This window comes from Zea mays, chromosome 9 (genome assembly GCF_902167145.1).
Source record: "Zea mays cultivar B73 chromosome 9, Zm-B73-REFERENCE-NAM-5.0, whole genome shotgun sequence".
Taxonomy (NCBI): Eukaryota; Viridiplantae; Streptophyta; class Magnoliopsida; order Poales; family Poaceae; genus Zea; species Zea mays.
Genome location: NC_050104.1, coordinates 2950150 through 2973610, shown reverse-complemented (window position 1 = coordinate 2973610; position 23461 = coordinate 2950150). Strand labels below are relative to the sequence as shown.

At 42.7% G+C, this 23461-nt stretch overlaps 1 protein-coding gene across 1 annotated transcript; it reads right to left on the bottom strand.

The window, feature by feature from the left end:
- Positions 1-4845: 4845 nt before the first annotated feature.
- LOC100282398 (uncharacterized) lies at positions 4846-15811 on the bottom strand. Its single transcript, NM_001367068.1, has 3 exons — positions 15444-15811; positions 15248-15353; positions 4846-5199 (listed from the first exon to the last, which is right to left on the bottom strand). Exons 1-3 carry the CDS (start codon positions 15595-15597, stop codon positions 5118-5120), a joined length of 342 nt encoding a protein of 113 aa, NP_001353997.1. The 5' UTR covers positions 15598-15811; the 3' UTR covers positions 4846-5117.
- Positions 15812-23461: the final 7650 nt, after the last annotated feature.

Below are 23461 nucleotides of genomic sequence, written 5' to 3'. Positions count from 1 at the left end.
GGTTGGGGTTGTATTTATAGCCTCCAACCACTTCTTAGCCGTTGCTCCTTTTCTGCCAACCGTGGACGGTCCGCGCCCCTGGTCCGGACGGTCCGCTCCTGCACATCAATGACTGAAATCGCAACGTTCAGCAGTAACGGCTATATCAACGGCTATAGAGCATTTAATGCGTCATCAGATGTCAGATAAAGCAGTCGCGTACGGTCCGACCGTGCACCCCGGACGGTCCGCGAGTACGCTAAAAATGAATTTTACCGAACCTGACACCTTCGGGTTTTTCTGGTTTTTCAACGACCGGACGGTCCGCGCCTAAGGCCGGACGGTTCGCGCTTGGTCTCGGACGGTGCTCGCTTCTTCATCGGACGGTCCGTAGTGTTAACTTGTGTTTTTGCAGTGTTCCTGTCCGAGGCTCACCCTGATGTCGCGGACGGTCCGCCGCAAAGGCCCGGACGGTCCGCGCATAGGTGATTTTCCAAAAGGCTTCTCCTGTCCGGAATAATCTACGGTATTCTAGACAGTCGACTGATAATAGTTGTAGATGAACTTATGCACCTGAGAAATGACCAACTAGGCAAACTAGTTAGTCTACGTGGTTTGTGATGGACGTCAAACACTAAAATCGATTATAGGAAATGATTAAGCCCATTTCCCTTTCAATCTCCCCTTTTTGGTGATTGATGCCAATACAAACCAAAGCAAATATAAAGAGTAGAAATGTAATAAGTTTGCAATTTTGACAGATGTGCATAAGTTACTTTGAATTTAAACCCATTGAAGAGATTCCTACATATGTCTAAGTAACTGTGATTGCTTTCTTTTATTATAACATTTTGGACCACATTCGCACCACTTTGCTTGTTTTTGCAAATCTTTTGGGAAAGTATTTTTAAATTCTTTTGCAAATAGCTAAAGGTCTAAAAATTTGATTTTCAAAAAGCGTTTTCAAGATTTTGAAAATTTTCACCCTGTTTCAAATGTTTTTCCTTTGACTGAATAAAAATTCCCCGTGAAGAAATTCTCCCCTTAGCTGTCAAGAGGGTTTTTGCAATTGAAATTATTTCTTCCCCTTTATGAAATAGATACCAATTGAAATAATTTCTTCCTTGTGAAATAGTTTTAAATTTAAAAATGGTGATGCGGTCCTTTTGCTTTGGGCCTATAAATTATCCCCCTTTGTCATTAATCGCCAAAAACGAAGAATCTTAAGAGGCCTTACAATTCTTCTCCCTTTGGGGCCTATTTTCTCTCCCTTTGGAAAATAAAGGATATGAGTGAAAGTTTATATCAATTGAGAGTTTATGAGTAAGGCAAAGGATAAATGATACCGACAGAGTTGGAGTGGAAGCCGTGCCTTTACCGAATTCTCCATTTTCCTTTCAATTTAAGACTAATCATAGAAGTAGAGTTAGGTGGCAAAGTAGCGTACCATACGAAAGTAGTACCTGTTAGGGATAATGAGTTAGACCTAAGGTAATGCACCGACCCTTTGGCCCAATGGTGGGGCGCTTTGTTTCTATATGTCGTTCCCTGGTCCATGGGTTTGGGTTCTGTGGGCATTAATGTTGGCTCTAGGTGCCCCATATTGGACATTAGATTTTTCTGGCCTCATGGATGCCGAAAAGGACTCATACACATGTGTTGGCGGAATCATACCACAATTTTGAGGTAGAGAGAAGTTATGTTGGGGTGCGTAGGAGGGTTGCTGGTAATAATTTTCGTCTTGTTCTGCATACCCTATCTCGAACAGTCTAGAATAATATCCGGACGATCCATTGACATACTCGGACGGTCCGAGCATAGGGCCTGATGGTGCAAGCATGATAGCCATCCCTAGCGCGAGTTTTAGTGGTTCATCGCGAAGGACAGCACTGACCGTCGCTAGGCCGGACTGTCTAGCCTCAGGCCCGAACTGTCCAACCGTGCGCAGGGGCGTGGGTTTTTCCCATGCAGTTGGTGGAGGTTGTGGTTGTCTAGTATAGGAATCCATCAGCATTCCATAAATTGGCTGTGATTGACTGATTGTGGGTGCCTATTTGCGACCAATGAATCTTGTGTGGCATCAATGTCGTGTGATGGGAAGTTGGGAGCAACAAATTTCTCAAATATGCGCGTCATTCGTTTAAAATCATTTTTGCATACCCTCAACTAATTGTTAAAATTACTCCCGTTGTTCATCTACATAAACCCCAAGAGCGTGAACCTCGTCGAATTTACTTACATTGGGCGTGAGTGCAGCGGGTCGAAGAGATGACAAGTCACATTCCCTCCGTCGGATGAGCTTCTGGTGTCGGTCAACCTTGAAATCAGCCAAGAACTTTGCATTGATTTCAACCAACAGCTTTTTCCTAATGTCCTTCATTTTCTGGAATTCTTCAGTTCTCTATAGCCGGCTCAATGATGTTGCTAGGGGAGATGTTGGAGTGATTCATTGAACCGGCCATATATTTGCTAAGTCACACCTCTTGTCCTCAGCAGAGTTGCCAAAAAGTGTGTTGGCTTCGAATCGGGGTCAAATAATAGGTTTTGTTCCGTTTGGAGGGCTCTCAGCGGTGGCACGGAGCTAGACGGTTCGTGACCCTACAATAGGAGCGGTTCTTCCCTGCGTTGAGTAGACGGTCTGCTCCTGAGGCTGGACGGTCCGTGCGTGCGTAAGGGCGACGATGATCGCCTATAGCACCTAGATCTCACCCCCGGAAGGGACCCTATCAGGGATGAAAGATCCTAGGGTTTGCCTTATGGTCGGCAGGCCACCCAAGACGTCTCAAGACGACCTAGAATCAAAGAGAGGTGAAGATGGAGATAAAAGACTAATTATCGCTACTCCTAGGGCAAGAAAGTAAAAGCATTGATAAACAGATTGATTGATTCAATCGTGGAAGCACGCAATCGATCATACTCTTCATATATATAGGAGGTGGTATGGACTCGTTCCTAGACGTTCCCTAATAGAATATGTGGGTTTAGATGGACAAACACGCACAAAAAATGGATTAAACCTTCTGATCGATCCAATCGCGGACCATCCGCGCCTAGATGCGGACCGTCTACGGCCCAGACCGTCCAGCCTCACCATGTAGCACATATGGTGGTCAACAACATCTAGTACATATGACGGAACTACCAACTTTAATTATGATGCCCTTAATATCATTAATCTACAACTTTGGATGTTGTCTCCGCGTATATATTTATGTGCATACACACTGTTGTCTTTCTTTGCTCTAACTCTCCCTCATGACAAATATCACAAATTTGATTTGATCCTTCTTGGTTGTGTAGCTTAAAAACTCATTACAATTTTTTTGTTGGGAAAGACAATATTTTGTAGTTATACGACCAATATTTTTGTTGCTTTTGTATACCTCATGTTTGGTTGCTAGCAGCCTCAGTGCCTGACACGCGCATTCTGCATCGGTTGAAACAGACGATTCTTACTTCCCCATGCATGCAAGCCAACGAGGATAGAAAAGCCTAGCTTGCACCTGCACGCACAGACTCGGTTGATGTCATGCAGCCAACCAAGCACGCGCCCAAGCGCGGTCGCGGTCAACGCATACACGGGACCTGGGCGCGGGGGACCAGCCAACCAATCATGCACTGTGTACGTGTGTGTATATAACTGTGTAACACAGCAGTGAAAGACTCGCACGCGAGCATATTACTAGTATTTGTATACCAAACTATCTACAAACTTATTCACATAGGATGCGTTTGGTTACCTGCATCTGTGCGTGCTTGCATCGCGGGGCGCAAGTAGCTGTTGTTTGGTTGCTGTGAGCCAGGCTCTGCGCGTGCGAGCTCTGTGTTTCGTTGCCTATATGTAGATTTGGACCTAGACTCGCACGATCCTCAAAGCACCCTAGACCAGGGTCTCCAGATATGAGCAGTTATAAATTGTCAAGTTTGACAGTACTGACCATTTATACAAGACTTGTATAAATTGTAAAGACATGTATTTATTGGGAGTAAGCTTCACAGAGATAGTAGTAACAGCTACTGTCAAGTTTAACATAACAGTACTAACAGTTTGAGAACAGTACTAGCTTGATAGAGATAGTAGTAAGAGCTACTGTCTACGCAATTTACACTTGTTTCTTTGATCCAGCAAATTAGATTAGCCTCAACTTTCATTGACCACTATCTTTGCATACCAGGTTAGCATCATAGCCACATACCAAACTCGTCAATTATTGTAAGAACAAGAGTAGAATTTTAGTTCTTAATCGTCAACAAGTATCAGTTCTTAACCAGCAAACAAACCAGTTCTTAACCAGCAAATAGGTCTACAAATAGACCGATAAACAAGCTAGCAAACAAGGAAATGCATAGAACTCAGAAAACATCATTGTTCTATGTAAATGTAGCATATCTCTTATCAAACAGGGAAATGCATAGAACTCAAGTTAATCCATAGAACCCAGAAGACGATTTATACAAGTCTGACAAATTTACAATTTACATAATTTACACAAGTCTGACAAACTTGCGAGACTCTGGCCTGGACTTAGATTAAAGGATCTGCATGGTTTCAGGTTTAGGAAACAACGGATTTCTCTCGTTACGATAACTCAGTGGATTCTACATTTATGTTGACTCTTGGACGGATTTTCACAGGAATGATTCTCATCAACGACCTTGTAGGTTCTGGTAACTAAATTTTGGAGACTGCATATTCTACCAGAGTTGATAGTAGCACACACTTCAAACTGCAACGTCTATTACATTGCACAAAACTACAATGGATCGGATCAGATCAAATCTGCGAAAAAAAACCATTTCATCCTGTGGATGCTGGATACATCCTGGATACATCATGTAACGTAACCAGGAGACAGGAGGGAAATAATCACTAGTAACCATTGCTTCGTTCTTTCATATTTCATAAGACACTATGGTGCTGTTTGGTTCAGTAGAATGTAAGGTGATTTGATTACAACAGTAACTGATTACGTTGGAGCGTGTTTGTTTAAGCCACAACATAATCTCTTACGCTGAACCAAACAATCCAAGTAATAGCTTACTTTTTAAAATTTACAGTGTTATCGGATAACGTTTACATTACCTTTTCAAATTTCACAACCAAACGGTTCCTAGGGTTAGATCCCTCAGGCTCCTCATCAAGTGTCCAGGTAGTTTGCGGCCATCATCAGCTCCAGGGTGATCTCGGGTTCGATCAGAAACTCTGCTGTTTCCTTGCCACTACGAAATTGAGATTCAGTCAGCAAACCGACAACCTCAATGGAATGCAGGAGAGGCTGTTAAGCATATTATTATCCATCTCTCGTTGCAACATTGCAGCAGCATCTGCTTTCACATTTCCGCAAAATAAGCAGGAACAATCAATGCATGGGAGTCTACTAGTCCCATAGAAATTTTGTTGTAGAAAGCAATGCACAGTATACAATGGAACACAAACTGAACTTCAGTTTGCTGACTGGGAAACAAATAAGAATGTGGACACCAAAATCAGAACAGTGAATTTACTTCAGCCATACATAAATTCAGTGTTGGGAGCAACCTCATATCTTCCACCAAGAGTCCTAGGAACCAACAAATATAGCGATCGATCTCAACCTATCTTGACTGCTCTTCATGTTTTGGTAATCAAATAACATTACATGTGACAGTCTTATTGGCCTTGTCAGACTCCATCACATCAAAATTCTGGACCAGATAACTCTTCAATAGGCCATCCAAAGTGTTGAACCAAGGGCTATAAAGGAAGCAAGGACTCCATTATTATATTTGATGAAACTCTGACTGACACTACCCTGGCAATTCTAGACTAAACAGGTCTAACGGCAGGAAACAACAAAACTACATTCTCAATGAAATGCAGCTATCATTGGATTAACTAATATTTACCAAGACAGCCAAACCTTAAATCAATCAGTAATAAATGCTTAACTATGTACTAAGCAAAGGGATGGGTAAGTCAAACCAGTAAAGTACTCCACTCGAGAAAGAATGCAATTCCAGGTTTGGTCCAAGTCAGACTATCTTAAATTTGAGTACCAAACATTTATTACTTCAAATAGGCATATTATGAAAATATATTCCATGATGAATCTAATGATACATATTTAATATGGTAAATATTAGTATTTTACATGAATTTGGTCAAGCTTAATATGGTTTACCTGAATACTATTAGGGCCCGTTTGTTTCGTTGGAATTGAATTCCATTTTAATAATTATAATTTAAATAAAACTAATTAAGTTTATATATTTATATATGTAATATATTTGTATATTATCCTAAATCATATGAGATAGATAGTTATATACTACATTTATGTTATAGAGGCGCAAGTAGAAGAATGTGCTATAAGTTGTACATCGGAAAAATAGCATGTAAATCTATAGATTCAATTTCTATCTCTCACCCCATGAATTTGAGGTAGGCTTGTATGATAATATTGGAAAGTGGTGGAATGTCATATTCTAAAAAAAATAGTCTATTCCGTTAGTAAGATTTCAATTTCTCGAAATGACAAGAAACAAACGGGACCTTATAGAATTGCATCGTTTCTGGGACGGAGGTAGTAATTAGGAGCTCACACACTGCTAAAATCTTATGTTGCCAGCATTAAACTATATTGCGCTCAAGTTTAACATTTATCAATGTATCCCAAGAAATGGTAGAGCCAGTAAACTAGGGTACATTTGTATCTATCACCAGTAAGGCAGCAACCTACCAACGCAGAAGAACAAACCAGGGTAAAACCATCAAGGTAGACCATGTTTGATAAATATTAAGCAGAAACTGTAGTGAAATACTAGTCGCGCTTGGACAGAAGTTTGTTGTACAAGGCAATGCACAATATACAGGTGTCATGGACCTTCGGTCCAGGGGATAGTTGTCTTCTCCGGCGAGGTTATACCCCTCTGTCGCAGGCTTGATTCTAGGGTAGCAGCCCTAGGCGCTTGAGAGGGTCATTGCAAGGGAGATAGATTGGTTTGATAATGATCTTGCTTGATTTATTCCCTGCTGCCATGCGGCTTATAAATAGCCCTATGGCTAACCAACTTCTCCTACAAACTCTCAACTAACTCCTACTTTCTTGGACTTATCTGATGCTAATCAACTCTCCACAATTCTCTCATCTCAATCTTATTCTCTAGCCTTATCCCAGCTCATCTCAATCTTATTCTCTAGCCTTATCCCAGCCTGGTTGTTGCCTCTCGCTCCCTATGATGCCCATGACATCTCCCCCTCCCTTGAAGACCAGCTCGTCCTCGAGCTGCCATAGACTTACCTGACACGACTTAAGGTTAAGCCTTTTACATCTCGGCTTACCTTTATTATTTAAGACGAAAATACAAAATAATTGTGGAACTAAAATATAAATTTGAACTGCAGCTATGTCCTCCTGTCCTCCTGGATCCCAAGGAAAGAGCTGAACTGCGGACTTCACGTTGGATGAAAGGTGAAGGAGGAACCAACCCGTTCTTATGTTGGGTCTGTCCAGCACCAAGGCAGTTGCCCGAATGAAGGAGACGACCCTCTTTGGCCGTGCAGGGGGGCTGCATACCCAGATCTCGACTTCTGCAGGGGGTTCAAAAAGTATAGACGAGACCTGGTGGTTGGGCGCGCAGGCTGCGAGTTGGTGCAGCGATGAGCTGATCAGCAAGTGCAGCTTCCGCACCGCCCGCCTAACAAGGAAGCCGCGCACTGCGGCTTGCAGGCGCACCACGGCATGCTCATGTGATGACGGCCATGGGGTGGCCCTGGAGGCCACAGCAAGGTGCTTCTCCCCACGAAGGGACTGTACCTGGCGGCGTGCCAGGAATCCTCGCGCTGCCGCCTGAAGCCGCACCGCTGCTTGGAGTTCCTTCTCTGTCTTCTTGTAGCGGTGGAACATCACAACGAATTGATCCCACTTCTCTTCGAGCCGAGTGAATGCATCTGGAGTTGGAGAGGGCGGGTGGGAGGGCGTTGCGGCGGCTGGTGGTGGTGAGGGATGGGCGGCTGGTGGTGGTGAGGATAACCTGGAGCTGATACCAGGTGTCATGGACCTTCGGTCCATGGGGATAGTTGTCTTCTCCGGCGAGGTTATACCCCTCTGCCGCAGGCTTGGTTCTAGGGTAGCAGCCCTAGGCGCTTGAGAGGGTCATTGCAAGAGAGGGAGATTGGTTTGTTAATGATCTTGCTTGATTTATTCCCTGCTGCCATGCGGCTTATAAATAGCCCTATGGCTAACCAACTTCTCCTACAAACTCTCAACTAACTCCTACTTTCTTGGACTTATCTGATGCTAATCAACTCTCCACAATTCTCTCATCTCAATCTTATTCTCTAGCCTTATCCCAGCTCATCTCAATCTTATTCTCTAGCCTTATCCCAGCCTGGTTGTTGCCTCTCGCTCCCTATGATGCCCATGACAACAAGGGAGCATAAACTCTGCTAGGTGGGGAACAAATAACAATACAGATACCAATATCAGAACAAGGACTTCACTACAATTGCCGACCATTTACTTGCCATCTAATATCTTCCATCAACTAGAACCCTTTTTTATGTTGCGGGGCAGAGAAAGAGAGAGGACCACCACATGATTTATTAGTTAGTAGAGCTGTTTGGCAGCATGGAGAACATGAAGTTCAGCAGTTTTACAAAACATGGTAGTGACTCGTGAGCCTTATGTAGTTCAAGTTATCTCAACATTGTTAAGGCCCATTAGGCCCAGGCCTATATATATCAGATAGTCCTTAGGGACTGATCATCATTTGTTAATCCCAAGGTTAGTAACATGGTATCAAAGCAGGTTACTACTAGGGTTTCTCAAATCTCCTAGCCGCCGCCGTCGCTCCTTCCTAGCCGCTGTCGCGGTCTTCCTCCCGCTGTCGTCGCAGCCCTTCCACCGGACCTCCACCTCCCTCCCGGCTGCCGTCGTGGCCGCGTCCCTCCCGGCTGCCGTCGCGGCCGCGGATTTTCTTTTTCCGGCCGCCCCTGCGCGCGAGGTGCCGCGTGCTCCTCCCATCTGCGCGCACGCGAGGTGTCGCGCGCTCCTCCCATCCGCCATCGTCGATCCCGCATGCTCGCCGTGCGCTCCCCTGCTCCGATCCGGCCGCCCGAGGTCGCCTGCTGGGCACGCTCGCCAGGATCGGCCGCCTGAGGTCGCCTGCTGGATCGTCCTCGCCTCTCTGCGCGCCGCGCGCTCGCCAGATCCGGCCGCTCCTGCGCGCGAGGCGCCGCGCACTCGCCAGAATCGGTCGCCCGCGACTCTGCTCCGATCCGGCCGCCCACGAGCCAGACTCCTCTGCTCGCCTGCTGGGACGTCGCAGATACCTCCCCTGGACGTCGCAGATCCGTCTGCCAGCTGTCCTCTGCACCAACCCTGCGCAGATCTGTCCGCCGTCTGCCTGTTGTCCTCTGCACCAACGCGGTCACCTCGCCCAGATCTGATTCGGCGACGTGGTCACTTCCGATCAGTCCAGAATTAGCCTGCCACTTCCGATCAGTGAGCTTTATTCAGGCTTCTTGCCAGGAATTTTGGTATTCTCTGACTGTTCTCTTGCTCTTCATTATGTCGACCAATGTTATTGTTGTCAATATTGTGTTTGATGGTCAGAATTATCCCGAATGGGCTTTCTGTGTTCAGACTGCATTAAGTGGTCATGGTTTACTATTTCATTTGACCGAAGATTCACCGGTCCTAGCAGCCGATAGAAGCAATGCTGTTGCAATCAAGACTTGGCAGATCAATGATGGCAAGGTAATGGCTGCAATGGTCAATAGCACTAAACCATGATTATGAGTTTGTCTAAATTCACCACTGTTAAGGCTATCTGGTCACATCTGAAGGACCGGTTTGTTCAGGACAGTGGTGCTCTTTTACATACTCTTATGCAACAGACTCATGTCATTGGGCAACATGATATGTCCATTGATGAATACTATTCAACCTTTGATCGTCTTATGAATGCCTTGACTTCCATGGTGCCTGCTTGTGCAACTGTGCCTTGCCCAGCCCACAAGTTCATTGAGAAGTTTTTCACATACAGATTTGTTATGGGAGTTCGATCTGAATTTGATACTCTACGTGCAAGGCTGCTTCACAGTTCTGATACTCTCACCATGGCTCAGGCGTTATCTGAATTACTTGCTGAAGAGACTCGTCTTAAGTCCATGTCTTCTATTACTGGTGTGAGTTCTCACAGTGTGTTGGCTGCTGCTCAGAAGTCCAGAAACACTTCTTTTCCGCCTTGTGAACATTGCAAAAAGACCACTCATCGATCTGAGAACTGCTTCGCTAAGTTTCCAGAGAAGCTGGCTGATTTTCGTGTTCGTCGTGCTACTCGTGGTCGTGGAACAGGACCATCTCCTAGAGGCTCAGTTGCAGTGGCTGCTACTTCATCTGCTGGTGCTTTGTCATCATCTTGGGTTCTTGATTCTGGAGCTTCATTTCATGTGACATCTGATCAGTCACGGCTGGCGACTACTACACCTGTCACCGAGGGTACTTCTGTTCAGACTGCTGATGGTACATTATGTCATGTCACCCACAAGGGTTCTCTTTCTGATCCAAATTTTATTGTCCCAAATATATTTTTTGTACCTCAGTTATCCATGGATCTACTATCAGTTGGTCAAATTACCAATCACAATTGTTTTGTTAGATTTGATGACTCATCTTGTTTTGTACAGGATCGCAAAACAGGGGATGTGATTGGGACTGGTCGTCGCCGTAAAACTTCGCCTCGCCTCTACATCTTGGATACTTTGCATCTTCCTTCAACCCATACCACTACACCTCATGTGCTTGCTGCTTCGGACCCCACGACGTCATTCGCCCAGTGGCATCATCGTCTTGGTCATTTATGTGGATCTCGTCTGTCTACTCTAATAAAGTCAGGATGTTTAGGTCCTACACATGTTGAGTCTAGTTTTCATTGTAAAGGTTGCCATCTTGAAAACAAATACAACTCCCATACTTTACTAGTAATTCCCATTCTGCTAAACCTTTTGATCTAATTCACTCTGATGTTTGGGGTCCAACTCCGTTTGTTTCTAAAGGTGGTCATAAATATTATGTCATTTTTATTGATGATCATTCTCGTTATACTTGGATTTACTTCATGAAACGTCGCTCCGAATTGCCTTCTATTTACAAGTCATTCACTCGCATGGTTCACACCCAGTTTTCTGCTACTATTAAAAATTTTCGTTCTGATTCTAGTGGTGAATTTTTATCTGATAATTTTCGCCAGATATTGACCATAGAGGGAACTCTCGCTCAACTTTCTTGTCCTGGTGCTCATGCCCAAAATGGTGTTGTTGAACGCAAACACCGTCATATTATTGAGAGTGCTCATACTCTTTTGATATCTTCTTTTGTTCCTTCACACTTTTGGAGTGAAGCTGTTTCCACTGTCGTGTATCTCATTAATAGACAACCTTCATCTAAACTTTCTGGCAAATCACCAGGTGAAGTTCTTTTTGGGACTTCTCCACGATATGATCATCTTCGTGTGTTTGGATGTATATGTTATGTTTTGTTACCACCTCGTGAGCGGACTAAATTGACTGCTCAATCTGTAGAGTGTGTATTCCTTGGATACAGTCCTGAACACAAAGGATATCGTTGTTATGATCCATCTACTCGTCGTATTCGAATTTCTAGAGATGTGAGCTTCAATGAAAATCGACCCTTCTTTCACAACTAGTCTACTCACTCCTCATATTATCCCACAGATTCTACTTCTTTCATGTGTCTTCCTTCCATTCCTGCTGCTGAACCATCACCTTCTACATCCACATCTGATGTTCTCATTCCCATAACACCACCTTCCACCTCCACGTCATCCTCTACTTACTCTTCCAAACCACCTATCATCCAAACCTACATTCGTCGTTCCCGGTCTATCCCTGCGGCTGGTCCTGATCCTGATCCTGTACCTGATTCTTGTACTAACAATTATGTGTCTAACGATGTTTTTAATCAGGGATATCGTCTTCGTGATCGTGGTACCATTGAACCTCCAGATCGCTATGGTTTCCCACGAGCTGGTGTGGCAATTGTTGAACCCACTACTTATCAGGAAGCTTCTGGGATTCTTGAGTGGCAGCTAGCTATGATTGATGAATTGGCTGCTCTTGAACGCACTGGTACATGGGATATCGTTCCTTTACCCTCACATGTTCCTATTACATGCAAATGGGTCTTCAAAATTAAGACAAAATCAGATGGTTCCATTGAGAGGTATAAAGCTCGTCTTGTGGCTCGTGGTTTCCAACAGACTCAAGGACTTGATTATGATGAGACTTTTGCTCCTGTTGCACATATGACTACTGTTCGAACCTTGATTGCAATTGCAGCCTCATCTTCTTGGACTATCTCCCAGATGGATGTCAAGAATGCTTTTCTCAATGGCGATCTACGTGAAGAAGTGTATATGCATCCTCCTCCGGGGGTTGATACTCCCTCAGGACACGTTTGTCGTCTTCGTCGCGCATTGTATGGGCTGAAACAAGCCACTCGTGCTTGGTTTGAGCGGTTCATCTCTGTCATCACAGCTACTGGTTTCTCTTCTAGTGAACATGATCCTGCATTGTTTGTTCATATCTCTCCAAAAGGGCGCACTTTACTTCTATTATATGTGGATGATATGCTGACTACAGGTGACAACTCAGAACACATTTCTCATGTCAAGCAGCATCTTATCTTAGTAAGGAATTTCAGATGTCTGATTTGGGTCCACTTAGCTATTTCTTGGGTATTGAAGTTCAGCAGACTTCAAAAGGTTCTTATCTGTCTCAATCCAAGTATATACAAGATCTTCTCGATCGATCTGGAATTACTGATACTCGGACAGTTGCAACACCAATGGATATTCATTTAAAACTTCGACCGCAGGATGGGACACCTCTAGCAGACCCCACTCGATATCGTCATATTGTGGTTAGTCTTGTTTATCTCACCATCACCAGACCTGATATTGCTCATGTTGTTCATATGTTGAGCCAATTTGTATCCAAACCAACCTCAGTTCATTATGGTCATTTGCTTCGTGTGCTTCGATACTTACGTGGGACACAATCAAGATGTTTACTCTATGATTCTGCTAGTCCTCTTCAGCTACATGCGTATTCTGATGCCACTTGGGCAAGTGACCCTGTTGACCGTTGTTCTACTACAGGTTACTGTATTCTTCTTGGATCCTCTCCTATTGCCTGGAAATCCAAGAAGCAAGCGGCCATATCTCGTTCTAGTGTTGAAGCCGAACTTCGGGCACTTGCAACTACCACTGCTGAAATCATTTGGCTGCGCTGGCTATTGGCTGATCTTGGTGTTTCTTGTGACACTCCTACACCTGTATTATGTGATAACATGAGTGCTATACAGATTTCTCATGATCCTGTGAAGCATGAACTTACTAAACACATTGGTGTCGATGCATCATTTACTCGGTCTCATTGTCAGCAGAAGACTATTGACCTTCAATATGTACCCTCAGAATCTCAATTGGCAGATTTCTTTACCAAAGCACAAACAAGAGTACAACATCAACTTCACTTGATCAAACTCAACGTTTCAGATCCTCCTTCTCCACATTGAGTTTGAGGAGGGGTGTTAAGGCCCATTAGGCCCAGGCCTATAGCCTATATTTATCAGATAGTCCTTAGGGACTGATCATCATTTGTTAATCCCAAGGTTAGTAACAAACATGACCTTTAAAAAAGTTATCTCGACATGCACTTCAAGTTTTGCTAAGCATCACATGTAATTTAGTCCCCATGGGCCATGGCCCTATTGTCCTTGTCTGACTCCGTCACACCAAAACTTTTACAACATCTGGACCATGTAACTCTTTAACAGAAAAAAATGAAGTGCCAAATAAACAACTAAAGGAAGCACATGTGCCATTAATTTTGAGGATATTTTAAAATGCAATGCAACTAGGATCACCCTTGTGATTCTTGAGCGAAGAGGTCCATAAGGCAGTAAACACCAAAGATCAGATTCTTGTGTCAAGCAGTTTTGCCATCACAGGATTAATTATATGTGTTACTAGAGCAGCCAGGTTTTAGTTCATTATCTCAAAATTCAAAAATGGGTACCGAGCCTTAATTCTTCAGTAAGCAAAGGGATGGATATGTCAAATGGGTAAAGTAATTACGATGGCTTACAACTTGAAACAGTACATACGGCTGAAACTTCAGCTTGCCAGGTTCAAACAACAATCTAATTAGGCTTGTATTCAGTACTTGGTACAAGTAAACTATAACAAATTTGCATGAAAAGTGAACCAGCAAGTAAAGAAGGACAAGACAAAGGGCTCTGCATACACTGTATAGATCACACTAAATGATGTAGATTGGGCTTAAATACTAAGCACCCTGTGCACAATTAGATAGCAAGATTCAATAACATTCTAAAAGCAGATTAAGTTGCTTTGTAAGGTAAAATTCTCAATTGCCGCACTTGGTTTGTTTTGGACAACTGAACAATGACATACAAGAAAGAACGGTGATGCATGCTACAAGACATGGTAAGGTCTTGTCATGCTACAAAACGAGTGCCAATCTCTTGTGGATATAGTTCCCCTGAAGAATATGTGAACCCCAACAAAGAGCTATAGAATGATGGAAGTTGCTGGTTCTCACTACTAGATTATTAGATGCAAATAGGTTGATTTATCCTAAACCCGAACTGTGGAGAGCAGGAATAACTGAATATGGAGGATAAAACCAAATCCATCGTTTTTTCTCTTTTTTGTTCATTGTCTATATTACATGTTATTCAAGGCATCAATAGAACCCCACAATTTTTTGGGTCCTACTTATTTTCATTGTCTTCGGGATAGTAAAATAATTTAATTTGGAATAGCGGCCAAGATCTTGGGAAAATCTAAGTTAATGATTGATAAGATAAAGAATTTAGGAAGGATATTCTCATATTGACGCAATACAAAGATAAGTATATGCAAAATCGATCCCTTTTTAGTTAAAGGAGAGCCCTTTGCTCTGGATACTCAGGAGGCATTACAAGAATTTATTACAGGTTACAAAAGTACAAAAGTAATGCTAACTCATAAAAGAATAATGGGTGCAGAGGAACAACTGAAAAACACAGAATAATATGTAACGTAGTACAGATTCTAAATGACATCAATAAATGGCAGATTTTGCTGGTTAAGCAAACTGTAAATGCCCGCCTAAAAGTAACAAGCGGGTATTGCCTTATTGGTAAAAGCGGGGAAATGGATGACGATTGTCGGAAGTGGAAAGTAAGCATAGAACCTGGAATAATGGAGCGACCAATAGAAGTACTGGCAGATCTTCTCGAGGATATTGGTGGGGATCTCCGGGAAGCGAACCTCGCCCTGGCGCGTCTCGGAGAAACCGCCTGGTGAGGATGACGAGGGGGGCGGTTGTGATGTGATGCGAGGACGGCGAACTAATGAACGGAAGAGATGAAGGATTGAAGGGTACCTACCTGGCGATGTGAGCATGTTGCGTAGGGTGTTGGAGACCATGGCGGCCTTCTTGTCGACGACGAATTCGAAGCCCTCGGCGCTGATGAGCTTGACGACGCCTGCGGTGTCCTCCTCCTCCTCCTCCTGGGGCTGGTGGTGCTCACGCGGAGCCATCCTGCGACCTGCAACGGATTGGATTGGGGTTGAGGTTGGCCTGGGATGCGAATGGGAGAGCTCCCTGCCTGATTCTTCCTCTGTTGAATTGTTCTATGCTCGTTGCTTCTTGACGGAGTTATTCTATTAGATTTATAGAAGGAAGCAGAGGAGAGCAGAGTGATTTCACTGCATTGTGAGGATCGAACGCGACGCCTCCGTCAGAGCGCGCTAGAATAGGACAGAATAGGATCAGTTCCGACCCTCTGCCTCGTCTCGTCCAGTTCTATAGCATTAATTTAGTTACCACGTAGTCCAAAAGATAATGTGACAAACAATTAAATAAAAAAAAAGTAAGAAACTGAGTCTTCAACACGATATCTAAGATACAATAAAAAAAGGAGTATTAAATTCAGTTAACTAATATTGATGTTTGTATTGTAAAGGTAGTGTCTAGTAGAAGCCTATAAAAGCTATAAGTAGTGTCTTGAGTTGGGACGGCTCTTAGAGAACAGAGTTACTCATCCCATTTTATATCCGAGTTTCGCCAGTTTTCGAAAAAAATAGTGATTTTTTCCAAATTTTGCATTTCTCATCCGGTTTACACTTTCGGATTTCGCTTTTCCCGACCGAATTTCATTGCTTTCTGACCGAATTTCGGTACTTTTTGACTGAAACACAATTTGGTTAGAAAAAAATAAAAATTTTGGTAGAATGTGTCTATATTTTGTTCAAATAATGTTGCACAATGAATAACAATATATTTACAAATAATTTAATATAAAAAATACATAAAACATACATATGCAAATAGAAAATTGTAATTTAAGTGCAACACATATCAATAGAAGGTTACAGTTGTATTAAACAAGTACATATAAAAGTTTTCCATAACACAAATTACAACGAAAATGGCATGTAGGTAATGTAACATTGTTACATGTATTTAATATAACTATATTATTTACCTTAAACCATATAAGAAGTATGATAATAGAATATATGCACAGAACATAATTTTTATTTACCATGTTTTTTACTCTCAATAATAGCCGCTCTAAAGTGAGGATTGTCCACCTTTCTACCAGAAATACCAATGACATTATAAGTCTTAGCCCAAACCCTACCAAGAATCTCTTTCGAGCCTCTACACTTACTCGTTTATGAACCAGTGTTTATCCTCTGTTGACGTGGTCCAGAGCTTACACCAAAATTGTAGTCTCTAACCTGCTCTGAGACTTGTGACCGGGTCCTTGCAAACATCTTATGCAGTGGGTCAGATCGTTGCGGTGCCCGCTGAGTCGACCCAGATCCACTACCCCTAACATACCGTACACCAGCTCATTGTCTGAATTCATGCTCCTCTCAAGACTAATGTATTGCAACATGAAGTTCAGCATCATAATCATCACCTTCTTTGTCACCATATTGAGTCTGTTGCCTCTGCCGATTCCTCTATCTATTCTTTTCCTTTGTCTTGTCTAGCTCACCAGCAAAGAATTTCTTTGTTTTAGGAGGAACAGATGGATAATTCTTGACATCCTTCTCTCAATGTGTTAAATGCTCCTTAAAATGAGTAGCACCACCACCACTCTTTCCTTTATGGCAATACTTATACCTGAAACCAGAACCAATCTTCTTGCCATACTCCCACACCATATCCGGCATTTTCACCTAAAACAAACAGATTTGAAATGTTAACTATCAAGTCTTATAAAAAAATTCAACTACCAAGAAAATATAACCTCGACAGAACAATTATATGATGCTTACTAACAATTATATGCTGCTCGCTATATGCTACATTTAAACAACAACTATCAACTATTTTTTAAATACCAACTAACAACTATATGCTGCTCACTAACAATTATATGTTGCTCACTATATGCTCCATTTAAACAACATCTATCAACTCGTACGAAAAAACAGTTAAAATGGTACAAGCCGCCTAAAGAACAACAATTCCTGCTAAAAACGGGCGGTTACCTGTGCTAAAACACAGGATCTCGTTGAGGAAACAGTGATTCCCGCTGTCTGTCCGGTCACGAGTGTGGCGTCACCTGATATATGTCGAGATTCGCTGTTAACTCGGCGAGATTGTTAAGGATCGGTTCCCTCTTCCGTTGTTGTCTGGTCACGAGAAAAATGAGTAGAGCTAGGAGTGAATGAGAAGGAGAGTGCACAAAGTCCATGTGAACCCTAGGTATCCTATTTTGTTAACGGGTCTAGATTTTGGGTTAACGGGTAAAAAACAATCTAATTTTCCCATATCAAAAGATGATTTTTAAACTTAAAATATATTTTGAGCTGCTGGGACCATCTAGTTTATTATATAATTGTTTCTATGGTTTTTTATGATTTTTTTTTAATTTCAAATTTTGCTTCCGAAAAAATTAGAAATTGTTGGCAGTTTGCCAGTTTCGAATTCCACGCAACATAGCTAGTTTGGGAGCCACAAAACCAGAGGGGATTGTAGGGAATAAAATCGATATCGACTCAATTCTATGTCAAAACCGGAGGGGATTGGAGCGGATGGGAGTCACAAAACCGGAGAAGATCCCAAAACCACAATAGTCTCATCAAAATAAAATATATGTCAAAGATCTCAATAGATTTAGAAGCTATGCTTGTAAACATAGAGTTGGATTTGTATATAAATCGATCGACTCAATTTTGTCACCAACTTGATAACCGACTCAATGCCTACCATATAAATGTAACCATGGTCCCTCCTTGGAATAGAAAGGAGTGGTAATTGCGGATTGTATGGTTCTCGGGGCCGGACCATCCGGCAGTGACCATTGGACGCGTGATTAGGGTGACAATGAGCTCTAAATTTTATACTATAAGATTAAAAATCGGATAGGATTAGGATCGACCCTTATTTTTATTCATTTTGAACTAAATTTTTTTTAGGACTCTACCATTTTGTTAAGAAACACTTGAATCGTGATCCATTACTGTCCCTACGCCTTAATAGCGCAGTTTTATTTTTTTTTTTTCTAACCGCTAGAGACCTACGATAACGGAAGCTTTGGAAGCCCGAATTATTTCGGCCAGCACTCGGCATGTGGCCGCCCGCCCGCCGCAGGCCTCATTTTCGGTAGTTGCCATGGCGTTACGGAGGCGCCACGCCACGCCACCGCACCGTTCGTGGATGGCTCCCGAATCTGATACGACCAACCGAGAGGTGGCGGTGGCGGCGATCTGCATGCAGGGCAAAAATATTATTACGAGAACCCTCTCCATGTTGGTGTTAAAATGTGTCGGTGGAAGGCCCTTTGAATTTGCCTGGTTTTTGCTTCGGATGCTCTGGTGGGCCCGTGGTGGGTGTAAAAACTGTATCACCACAGAAACAGCAGCTACTGCTACTACTACTATGGGCCTGTTTGTTTACCCCCCAGATTATATAATCTGGATTAAATAATCCTAAGAGGCAAACAAACAGTCTAGCTTATTTGCCCAGATTATATAATCTAACCCCTTGGATTATGATAATCCATAAGCAAGTGAGGAGGTGCTTATTTCAGATTATTTTTTTCTCACTTCCCCACTACCCTTTCAAGTTTCCTAGAAATTACCCACCATTGCCATTATAATCTATCGAATCGTTTTTGCGCCTATCGGATCGGAGAAGCCCGCTGCCCAACAGAAACACGCCAGATAATCTGGGTAAACAAACAGGACTACTCAGATTATATAATCCAAATTATATAATCCAGATTATATAATCCTCCAAAAATAATCCAGATTATATAATCCATTGGGGTAAACAAACAGGCCCTATGCAACTTCAGATGCTCTCTTGTGAATAACGTGACATGGAAAATACTCACCTGAAAATGATGACGCCCTTGTGCGACATGCGCCACCATCATTCATGATCCAATTCATCCATCGCCACCGGTTCGCCAATAGCCCTGCCCTTTTCTTAAAAAAAAATAAAGCACGCAGCTGTCGTCCTTGTGACAGGATATTGAATAGGGGTGACCCCACCCGGGCAGGATCGTCTGTCCGTGGACGTTGCGGCAGCTATCCAGCTGGGGCTAGCCATGGTCTGACCCTACACAGAAGCGGCCGGACGTTACATCGCGTGACCACCATAGTAGCTACTATTCATCACCATTCACCCATGACTTGGGATCAAAAGGTCAAATCGACCAACCCACCGGGAGAACCAACCCTACCAGAAAACTAAGCATGTTTTTGGTTTCGAAATGACGTGGGTCGGATCGAAGCCGATCTCGGACCCGTTCTTTGTTTGATTTCAATGACAGATTGAACCTAGTTTCTTGTTTGATTACAGAGTTAAAAAGGGTTGGAGCTGCACCATCTCTTGTTTGTTTCGTGATGAGGGATGAATGAGGGATGAACTGAATATGGTCATCTTCCTGGTCATATTACCACACTCAGAATGATATCTTCAATTCAATAAGATGACATCATTCAAAATAAATGAAACCGACACTATTTAAATATTTGAGAAATCCATAAGCACAAGATATACATAAATTAAAGCTATTATTAACCAAGTCATAAATTTTTATTGATAGGTCTCACCTTTATATTTCAGTCATAATTGAAGGAACATTCCAACAACATCAAGATGCATTTAATTTGTAACATTTGCTATGACTAGCAGGCTTGTCTAGGCGATGACGAGCACTAACATTTACCTGTTCGACGACAGCACTAGCAAGGCTCGCGGGTTGTGCCTATTAGAGAACACGCCGGCATCGGAGGGCAGGCCAGCGGGGGGACAGACGGTGGGAGGCGCAACAAGCTGGTGGAAGAGTCAAACGGCGATGACGGAGGCCAGCATGCTGGACATGCCAGTGGGCGACTGACGATGGGAGGTAGGCGGGGGATTAACGTCGGAGGGTAGGTCGACGGAGGTCCCTCGTCCCAGCAGGCCGACAGTGGCGGCGCCCCCTGTGTTGGTCTCGAGTGGATTAGGCATGGGTGACGGGAGGGTGGAGAGGAAGTGGGTCAAAATGGTTCACTTGTTTTTTAGGATTCCCTAGAACCCACATTTTTAAGAAGTACTTCAACCCAGAACCAACCTAACCCGCGAGCCTTTTAAAGCAAGCACGAGTTGTTGTGGGTTGAACCCGTTCCAACCCGCATCAACCCGATAACCAAACACACGCTAACTAGATCATAGAACCAACTGTACTAGCCGACCAAGAGTAAAAACGAGCCCGCGCGTGTAGCGGGACCGATCCACCTGCCACCCGTAATATGCAATATTTAGTTATTTCATTTTACTTCCGCCATTTAAGGTTTGCCTCAATGTACAGCAGGAACAATTATCGCTATTCAAGGTTTACTTCAGTCATTCATCATTTTTTGAAAAAATACAAGGAAGAAACACTTAGCAATTTAAGGTTTGCTCTAGCCATTCAGGAATAAACATTCAACAATTCAAGGTGATGACTGATGAGTCAAGGACGGGAGGCGGTTGTTGCAGCGGATGCGTGGAGGCGTGACGGTGAGGAATCGTGGTTGTTGGTGTGGCGTGGGTCGGCGCGGTGGTAGGTCCACCATATCGTAGCAAAGTTTGGCTAATTATTTCCTGCTTATCTAGTCATGACCTGAACAATTTTTAATTTATTAGTGTAACTATGGAAGGATTTATATCTGCCTCTTTGAAGCTAGTTAATAATTGGCTCAATATCATGATGTAATCATGTTAATGAAGGCTAATGTTGAATGGTTATTAGAGCATTGTCTTGAGCAGTATTAGACTTCTAAGATCGATGCATGTGAAGTTATTGATGACTTTAAGTCTTTAACAAGCTTTATAAGTTGGGTGAAGGTTTCATGTTGGCTGACTCATTGGAAAAGTTTATATAGGGGATGGATATGCGCCTAGACTAACGTTTTGAAAGTAGCCTAGAGGGGGATGAATAGGCTACACCTGAAATTTTTCACTAAAAACTTCGAGATAGGTCAAATTAAAGTTGCACTGGTGCAAACCGGTTCAGTTGATTTTGTTTACAACTGAACAAGTTTGAACCTGCTCAACTTAGATTAAATAATCAGTTAAACAAATATTACGAAGTAGTGAAAGATATTGCTAATGACTTGCCATACAGAAAATCCACTCAAATAGATGAATATAAACCAACCAACAATTTAAGGCACTTAACAAGAACGCATAAGAACACACGATTTAACCCGAGTTTCGGCAACCACCACAAAGGTGTCCTACTCCTCGTTGAGGAGCCCACAAAGGGCCGGGTCTTTTCCAACCCTAATCCTCCACAAGCCGACCACCAAGGTCAAGGCAATCTTTTCTCAAATTTGCTCAAAGAGCGGGTAATACAAACTTCTTGGGGTCGTCCACAAATTTGGAGACTCCCAAGCAACCTCTAACCGTCAAGGAACATAAGGCTCTAAGAGTAACAAATCCGCACAAGGTTAAGTTTACAATGAGCTCAAGAACAAAGAGAATGGGAGAATCAAGATGAAATTGACAGCGCGTTAGATCGACTTCACCTCACACCAAGGATCCTTCAAGAAATTGAAGGAGATGCGATTTTGGGTGTGAGATTGAATTGAATGCCCTTGTTTGGAGTTTGGTCAGCTGAGAAATCATGGAGAGAGCAGAAGTAATGAAGAGAGAGAGTGTGAGGAGTATTTAAAGGATCCCACAAAAGTTGGTAGCCGTTGGGAGAAAAGAGCCGAAAACCGGTTGAACCGGTTTACAAACCGGTTGAACCAGTTTCCACCAGGAAGATCTCGGACTGATCTACTCAGCCGGAGACTCGATCGGATTCAAAACCGGTTGAGCCGGGAAAAATTCCGGTTGAACCGGTTTCTAAAAAACATCTGCATACGATTTTTCTGACAGCTCTGACTGTCAGATAGGTTAGAGCAAGAGTGGCAGAGAAACAGTCCAGAAACCGGTTGAACCGGTTTTAGGTCCGGTCTAACCGGTTTCAGAGGCTGAAGAGCAAGTTTTGAACATTTTGAAGTGAACAAAGGTGGAACTCTTGTGGGAAGTAAAAGTGGTTTTTCACAAAGGCATTCATGATCTAGAAAAGTGTTCTCTAAGATGATTTTGAAGGATTTTGAATTTAGCTCATTGCATAACTTACTTAACCATTGCGGATCCCTCTTAATTGAACGGCGATTCCTATAACTCAAGAATTATAAAATGAACACTGTCGTTGTTTCCAAGCACTTGGAGCATGCCATATGATGTAGAATTTAAATCCGCTGTGCTTTACATTTTTATGCTCATAAGATCTGTGCTTCTCCTGTCTGTAGAATAACTGTGTACATGCTAGGAGCAAACTTGTTAGAATCTTTGTTTGTTTTGTCATTTAATCACCAAAACCCTTAATTAGGGTTGATTGCACTTACACGTTTGTAAATCAAAACTTGAAAGCTAATTACACACTTGAGTTAATCACATTTCTTAAGAAGTATGATGATTATTTTGCATGGAGCTATACTAAAATGCTTGGATTAAGCTAAGAGCTTGTTGACAATTGGTTACCCATTAAACCTAGATTTAGGCCTCATAAACAACAACCTCGCTGCTTTAACTCTACACTGTACAATCAAATTAAGGAGAAGATTAATCAATTATTGGAAGCGGGGGTTTATTGAGTCATGCATATATGTAGATTGGGTCTCTAATATTTTGTCAGTTGAGAAAAAAGACTTTGGAAAGTTGTCTATCTTTATTGATTTTAGGAAATTGAATAGATCTACTTCAAAATATGAATGTTTTATGCCTATAGCCGATATGTATATTAATGATGCTTCGGGGCATCAGGTTATCAGTTTTCTCGATGGTAACACTAGCTATAATTAGATTTTTTTATGGTCGAAGAGGATGTCCAAAATGGCCTTCATATTTTCTGGGTTT